The sequence below is a fragment of the Ipomoea nil genome, unplaced genomic scaffold, assembly GCF_001879475.1.
Source record: "Ipomoea nil cultivar Tokyo-kokei standard unplaced genomic scaffold, Asagao_1.1 scaffold1834, whole genome shotgun sequence".
In the NCBI taxonomy this organism is placed as follows: Eukaryota; Viridiplantae; Streptophyta; class Magnoliopsida; order Solanales; family Convolvulaceae; genus Ipomoea; species Ipomoea nil.
In genome coordinates this window covers 834,920-843,207 of record NW_017618262.1, presented here as the reverse complement: position 1 = coordinate 843,207, position 8,288 = coordinate 834,920, and the positions used below count along the sequence as shown (strand labels likewise).

Genomic DNA, 8,288 nt, shown 5'->3' with positions numbered 1-8,288 from the left:
CTAACGGTCAGGAACCCGAAAGTTCTGACTGTTGAGGGGATTGAATTCATCTGTTACGGAATTAATTGTCTATTAATTCCAATTTTGAATTCTGAATTCAATTCCCAGGTAGTGGCCTGCTGTTATAGCTGTTGGAAGGCAGCTTTAATGTCATTTTTAATTGCCATAATAAAGGCTATTGGCTCCTTCAACCCTATATAAGAGAGGGTAGAGGCAGTAGAGTTTTACACACAGAAACATAGAACACGAAAGTTCGGTTTTTCAGCTTCAAAACCTCTCTGCTTCTACTCTTTCTTGGCCTACTGTGTTCATAGCCATTGTCTTGCTCGCCGGATTCCTTGTTTGAGTGCTCAAACATTGAATCATTAGCAAGTTTTATCCTAGGAAGCCTAGGCCACAACGCTCCTAGCATCTTTGGGAGGTGGCAAATAAGGTTTTAAGGAGAGAGTGCTCACTCGACTCTTGCAAAAACCCAACACCAAACACTAGCCAATTTCTTCAATTTTTCTTCCCCTCTTTCCAGGAAATAATAGTCAATTTTTATTTGATTATTATTTGTTTTCTATCAACGGTTCCAACATATACAATAATAGAGTTTATTCAGTTTGCACCTTCGAATAATGTTGTGAGTTTATGGTCATAAAAAAATTTACATTGTATAAGTTCATAATCTATAATACTTCAAAAACTAAATTAAAATATTTCATGCGCATAATAATAAATGTATTATTCTTACTACTACTATTATTAGCAATTTCCATAGATTAATCTAGCTTTTTCCACCTTTAAAAAAAAAAAAAAAAAAAGAGCAAACCAAAACAAAAGAGTACGCTATACAACATTTATCACACGAAAAAAAAGACATTTTTTTTGCGCTACATTACCTACATATAGCACATGATATTAATTTTATTATGAAAGTAATCTAAATTAATTTCAAATTATACTCACAAAGTTTAATTCATATTTATACAAATAACTAATTTAAAATCTTTTAACATAATACACATATACAAGAATTGGTACTTGATAGTATGACTTTAGATATTAGTAGCTCGTTTACAAATTAACTCAAGCTATTAAGTTAGATATTTGTTCTTTCATTGTGTTTTAAAAGGAAAGTTCTTCAAAAATTTATCAAATTAAGAAATGTATAACTTTCGTTATTGTTTTTAATATGCAATATCGTTATGAATCAACATAAAAGCGACTTTCATTTTTTATTAATTAATGCATTTAAATAAAATGAAATTGGTTTTTTTTTTTAAATGAAATTGAAGAAAAAAAGATTAAATATTTCAAATATAACATTCCACCATGTGTTTCATCCTATCATTTATTGAATAATCTGAAATTAGATTACCTTACAACGCCTTACCATATTTTTAAAATCTACCTTTTTATTAAAGAGTCGACTAACAAATAAAAAATAAATTTAATATAATTAGGAAGAAATTATCTACCAAGGACCTTGTAGTCTAGTGGCACCAAGTTGCTCTCCCATTTGAGAGATTGTAGGTTTGAGGGTCAGTGGAGGTGTAATTGACTCTTTGTACTTTAGTAGTACTCAAAAGAAAATTCTCTCTCTAAGTGATTTCTCCATAAATTTGATCCGATCAAAATGTGGTCTCGAAACATGAGAAATTTTACTTTTTGTATATAAGATCTCTCTGAGTGATTTCTCCATAAATTTTATCCGATCAAAATGTGGTCTCGAAACACGGAAATTTCGCTTTTTGTATATAAGATTATAAGAAACTGTTAAAGAGAATTTTTTTGAATACACTATAAACTCTATTACAATATAGTATCCGTTCAATATGCTTTCTCTAATCGTAGTAGTCCAATGAGTCAATATCCCACCATTGAAGTTTGATTTTGTGGCTCATAAATTTTATCCGAACAAAATGTGGTCTCGAAACACAAGAAATTTCACTTTTAATTATATATACATTTGATTGTTTTCATTAAGTTAAAATATTATTATAGAGTACATTATATTTCCTATGTCCCATTTTATCACTACTGGAAATTATGGAATTTTCGACCACCTGAAAGTGATCTTAAATCAAGTCGAAAGTCTTGTTCCGACCACTTTTGGTATCCGGAAAAACTTTTGTTGCTATTTCTGACCACTTTTTTGCTTTTAACTTGATTCAAGATCACTTTCAGGTGGGCGAAAATTCCATAATTTCCAGTAGTGTATGTGTCTAGTTAACGAGTGCAAATTATATTTTGTATGTAATTTATAAATTATTACACAATAATGGAGTTTATTCAGTTTGCACCCTGGAATAATGTTGTGAGTTTATGGTCATAAAAAAATTTACATTGTATAAGTTCATAATCTATAATATTTCAAAAACTAAATTAAAATATTTCATGCATTCAAAAAAAAAAAATTAAAATATTTCATGCGCATAATAATAAATGTATTATTCTTCTCCCAAATAAATGTATTATTCTTACTACTACTATTATTAGCAATTTCCATAGCTTAATCTAGCTAGCTTTTTCCACTTTTTTTGTTTTTTTTTTTGTTTTTTTTTTTTTGTTTTTTTTGTTTTTTTTTTTTTTTGTTTTTTGTTTATTTGAAGAAAGCTTTTTTCCACCTTTAAAAGAAAAGAAAAAAAAAAAAGAGCAAAAAAAAAAAGGAATAAGGTACAAATTGGCCACTGAATGTAACCTGAAAGTGCAATTATGTCAATGAAGAAAAAAAGAGTACAACTAGGCCACTGAACACTCCAAATGTATGCAATTTCACCTTATAGTAGGTTATCATCCATTTCATCAAGTTGCTTGCTTACCAGGATGGTGAGTTGGCACTTTTAAATAATTTTTAATAATAAATTTAAATAAAAAATAAAATATGAATATAATAAAAATAAAATATAATAAAGTTAATTATTAAAAATTATCCATTTCACTCCAATGTTTTTTATTTTTAAAGTTAATTATTAAAAATTATCCATTTCACCCCAATGTTTTTTTTTTATTTTTTATTTCTTATTCTTAAAGTTAATTATTAAAAATAATCCATTTCGGTGTTTTTTTTTTTTTTTTTTTTTTGTATTTTATAGTTAATTATTAAAAATTATTTTAAAATGTCAACTCTGAAATTGATGGTAACCTGTTATCAGGTGAAATTGCATACATTTAGAGTATTCAGTGATCTAATTGTACTTTTTTTTTCCTTTCATTGGCCTAATTGCACTTTCAGGTTATGTTCACTGACCAATTTAGACTTTATTCCAAAAAAAAAAAAAGTACACTATACAACATTTATCACACGAAAAAAAGACTTTTTTTTTGCGCTACATTGCCTACGTATAGCACATGATATTAATTTTATTATGAAAATAATCTAAATTAATTTCAAATTATACTCACAAAGTTTAATTCATACTTATATGAATATAACTAATTTAAAATTTTTTAACATAATACACATATACAAGAATTGATACTATAACCTTAGATATTAGTAGCTGGTTTACAGATTAACTCAAGCTATTAAGTTAGATATTTGTTCTTTTCTTTTTGTTTTAAAAGGAAAATTCTTCAAAAATTTATCAAATTAAGAAATGTATAACTTTCGTTATTGTTTTTAATATGCAATATCGTTATGAATCAACATAAAAGCACTTTCATTTTTTTACTAATGCATTTAAAGAAAATGAAATTGTTTAAAAAAAAATGAAATTGAAGAAAAAAAGATTAAATATTCCAAATATAACATTCCACCATGTGTTTCATCCTATCATTTATTGAATAATCTGAAATTAGATTACCTTACAACATGTTACCATATTTTTAAAATCTACTTTTTTTTATTAAAAAGTCCACTAATAAATAAAAAATAAATTTACAGGGCGTTTGGTTGGAGGGAGGGAATTATGTGGGAAATGAATTGTAATTCCATGGGAGTTGAATTATTGGAAATAAAGTGAGAATTTAAATTCCAGTGTTTGGTTGACAGGAATAAAATTACTGGGAATTTCAATTCCAATGTTTGGTATATATGGGAATTGAAAGGGAATAAGTAGTATAAAGTCAAAAATGTCCATTGTTGTTGTTAGACATTAATTTTAGGTTAAAAAATGAAGGGGTAATTTTGACTCATCACTATCTTTTTTTCCCAGGAATTAAAATACCAGGGGGGACATGGGATTTTAATTCCATGAAAATGGGGGTCCCTCCAACCAAACTACGGAATTTAATGGTCTTTGGAATTAGGTGGAAATTAAGTGGGAAGGGAATTTAAAAATCCCTCCAACCAAACGCCCTGTTAGTATAATTAGAAAGAAATTACCTAATTCTTTCTCCAAAAGTGATTTCTCCATAAATTTTATCCGATCAGGTTTCGAAACACGAGAAATTTCACTTTTTGTATATAAAATTATTATAAAAACTGTTAAAGAGATTTTTTTTTTTAGTATTATAGACTCTATTACAAGGTAGTATCTGTTTAATATACTTTCTTTAACTGTTGTAATCCAAAGAATCAATGTTCATCTATTCGAGTTTATTTTATGATATTTTTTCAAGGAGAGCCACAAGGTATCAACTGAACGTGCAATGTTAAAAGAGGATAAGTAAAACACAAGAAGATTAAAGGGTTTGGGATGTACCAAAAATGGCAACTCTCACCCGTATTCTATCACCCCCGTCAGAAGATAATGGGAATAATATAATATAATATATTTTCATTTATTGAATTTCCTACTCTCAATTTATAAAATTTATAAATAGTATTTTTAGCGCTGCTGTAACTTTCATTTCTTTCTCCTTGTCTCTCTGCGCTTCTGTCCCATCACCTCCCTGTCTCTCTGTAGTCTCTGAAGTCCAGAAGGTCTAATTATTCTCAAATAGAGGAGACTAGGTGAACAGAATTTTCTTCCTTTTTGTGTAAAGAATAAGGACAATCCAACGCACCCTTTGAGGTAAAAAAGCTATTGCCTTGGATAAACTAGTAGTTGTAGTTGTAATAATGGCGGCAGCCCCATCTTTCTTGGATCAAAGCTGAGATCTTTATCTGTTTTTGGTGCTTTTCTTCTTTTTCTTTGGATATATGCCTGCTGTTTTCTTTCTTGGATTCTTGTTTACTCTTTCTGCAAACCAAGATTGGTTTGTCTTTAGATTCTTTATATTTGATGCCATTTTTTCTGGCCCTTTGTTGTATGGATTTTAGCTTTTGCAAACAGTTTTTGTTTTTCCCTTGATTTGTTCATTCTATTAGTTGTTGAATTCAAGGATAGAAACCTGAGTAGTTGAGGATGTCTTTGTTTCATTGGATACTTTTCTTGTGTTTTTTTTAGACCTATTTTTTTCTGGGTTTTTGTGGTTATGAGTGCATTTCATGATTTTCTAGATCTGGGATGGTATGACAGATTCTTTTAGGTGTTCTTCTCAAATTTCCTTTTTTTTTTCCCGGGAAAATTGTGTTACAGACACAGGATTCTTTTGAGTTTTGATAGCTAGTGTCTAATCACGGATTTTTTTTAACTTTCTATCTGTCAAAAAAGTTACCTTTTTCTTTCTGCTTTGTATTGGACTCCACGTTTCTTATGTGATTTCACATGTTTATCATTTTGCTCTTCTGTTCCAATTGCGGCATATAACTGTTTTAGTCTGTCATATGAATGAATTGAGTTTGTTTTGTTAATTTCCAGTATGCTATATTTGCAGGAGAGAAGAAATAAGCAAAATTGAGAAGCTTTTTCCTGGTATTCCCACCTTGATTTTGCAATTTAGTGGGGAATAATACTCCAAGTTTGTGTTTAGCAATCAAATCCTGATTGGGGTTCTTGGGATTTTGGCTTAGACTGTAAAGATGATGATGTTTGAGGAGATGGGGTTCTGTGGTGATCTTGATTTCTTCCCGGCTGCACTCAAGGAGCCTGCTGATGTGGTTGCTCCGCCGCCTCTGCCGCCTCCTATGGAGGCGGGGGAGGCGGTGGTGGTGGAGGATGACTATAGCGACGAAGAAGAGATCGAAGTAGATGAGTTGGAGAGGAGGATGTGGAGGGACAAGATGAAGTTGAAGAGGCTCAAGGAGATGAATAGGAGTAGTAACGATGGCGTGGATTCTGCGAAGCAACGCCAGTCTCAGGAGCAGGCGAGGAGGAAGAAGATGTCTCGGGCGCAAGACGGGATCTTGAAGTACATGTTGAAGATGATGGAGGTGTGTAAAGCTCAGGGTTTCGTTTACGGGATTATCCCGGAGAAGGGGAAGCCCGTGAGCGGGGCGTCTGATAATCTCAGGGAGTGGTGGAAGGATAAGGTGAGATTCGATCGGAATGGTCCAGCTGCCATAGCAAAGTACCAAGCAGAGAATGCGATCCCGGGGCAAAACGAGGGCGCTGAACCGGTCGGTCCAACGCCTCATACCTTGCAGGAGCTTCAAGACACTACCCTTGGGTCCTTGCTTTCAGCTCTGATGCAGCATTGTGACCCCCCGCAAAGGCGGTTTCCCTTAGAGAAAGGCGTTCCCCCGCCCTGGTGGCCCACGGGGAACGAGGAGTGGTGGCCTCAATTGGGGCTACAGAAGGAGCAAGGGCCTCCCCCTTATAAGAAGCCTCACGATTTGAAGAAGGCGTGGAAGGTCGGTGTCCTCACCGCTGTCATCAAGCATATGCACCCCGATGTGGCTAAGATAAGGAAGCTCGTTAGGCAATCGAAGTGTTTGCAAGACAAGATGACAGCCAAGGAAAGTGCCACTTGGCTTGCCATCATTAACCAAGAGGAGTCCTTGGCTCGGGAGCTTTACCCCGATCGCTGCCCGCCTTTGTCCTCAGCTGGCGGGAGTGGAACGTTCGCCATGAACGACAGTACCGAGTACGATGTTGAAGGGATTGACGATAGACCCAACTTCGATATTCACGAGCAAAAACCGAGTAACCTGAGTTTGTTGAATTTGGGGGTCGAGAGATTCCAAGACGGGCTAATGGTGCAACAGCCCCCTCATTCAATCAAGGATGATATCAATATCGTCACCAACTTCGATTTCACAAGGAAGAGGAAGCCGGGAAGTGACCTGCCTATTCTGTTGGATCACAAGATCTATACATGTGACTCCCTTCGATGTCCTCACAGCGAGATTCGTCTCGGTTTTCCAGACAGATCAGCCCGAGATAACCATCAATTATCTTGCCCTTACAGGAATTCTGCACAATTTGGTGTGTCACAGTTTCATATTAACGAACCCAAACCGCCAGTCTTTTCCCAACAGTTTGTTCAACCCAAGACTGCCTCTCTGCCAGTCAATTCAGCCCCGTTGTCCTTCGATCTCTCGGGACTCGGGGTACCAGAAGACGGGCAAAGGACGATTAACGATCTCATGTCTTTTTACGAAACAAACATTCAGGCAAACAAAAACTCCTGTTCTGCCAATGTTGCTGCTACCAAAGACCATTCTCTTCAACAACCTAGTATTCACTCCCAACAGGACAAGTACCTCCAAAATCAACGAGCCATGATGGAGGGGATGATCTTCGAGGACAGTAATCGCCCCATGGTTCCACCCGGAGACCGGTTCGATCAGTGCAAGGTTTTGAACTCTCCTTTCGGTCCACTTTTCAATGGAAACTCTAACGAGGCTTTCCCCTTCATGTTTGGCTCCCCATTCAACCTACAACCCGTCGACTACAATGAAGGTTTACCCGGTGCTGCCCGGGATGCCATGCCAAAGAAAGACGTTCCCATTTGGTACTAGCCCAAACATTGCCAAATTATCAGCTTTTTCGGGTCTATGGATCACAATCGATCTGCGATGGTCAGTTTGACTTATAGTCGCGCTTACAGTTATTGTAGTAACAGTATTTCCTTGTAGCCTATGCATAGTAAGACAAGGTGGGGAAGTGGGCAGGGAGGAACCATCTGCTCAAGTATTTGCTGATTGTTCCATAAATAAGCTACTCTATTTTGATTCTGTTTATGTAATAGATTAGAGAATGCAATATTTTGCTGTCTATAATGTTGTCTATGTTTGGCTATACATTATATTGTCCTAATGGCATTTTGATGCTTTGATGTAAGTTTGTGTGACTATTCAAAAACTAGGTTGTGTTGTGTATTTTGTTGTGTTTTTGGACCTTATCACAACTTTGATTAGCAATCACAAGATTCTTTAATTTTACTTTCTTGTGGCTTCATCCTCTGCCAGGATAGTCATACAGGGAGAATTCTGAACTTGTTAGTTGGTGGCTGCTGACACCATCACTTTCTGTACCTAAAAACATTATCAGGGTAAACCCTAAACCCAAGGGACCCTCGCCCCTGCCTTGGAG

General features: G+C 34.7%; 1 protein-coding gene across 4 annotated transcripts; it reads left to right on the top strand.

Annotated features, from left to right (window-relative positions):
* Positions 1 to 4,737: 4,737 nt before the first annotated feature.
* Positions 4,738 to 8,074, top strand: LOC109193054 (ETHYLENE INSENSITIVE 3-like 1 protein). 4 transcript variants are annotated; one of them, XM_019343842.1, is made up of 3 exons: positions 4,772 to 4,943; positions 5,689 to 5,724; positions 5,820 to 8,074. In XM_019343842.1, the coding sequence occupies exon 3, from the start codon at positions 5,834 to 5,836 to the stop codon at positions 7,712 to 7,714; it is 1,881 nt and encodes a 626-aa protein (XP_019199387.1). In that variant the 5' UTR covers positions 4,772 to 4,943; positions 5,689 to 5,724; positions 5,820 to 5,833; the 3' UTR covers positions 7,715 to 8,074. The 4 variants fall into 4 exon arrangements, with proteins under 4 accessions (XP_019199386.1, XP_019199387.1, XP_019199388.1 ...); XM_019343843.1 differs by having other exon boundaries at positions 5,689 to 5,728; positions 5,819 to 8,074; XM_019343845.1 differs by lacking the exon at positions 4,772 to 4,943 and adding an exon at positions 5,015 to 5,044.
* The last annotated feature ends 214 nt before the right edge of the window (positions 8,075 to 8,288 follow it).

Excerpts from the sequence above, each read along its gene's own strand:
- LOC109193054 (XM_019343841.1), top strand. The coding sequence starts at position 5,834 with ATGATGATGTTTGAGGAGATGGGGTTCTGTGGTGATCTTGATTTCTTC.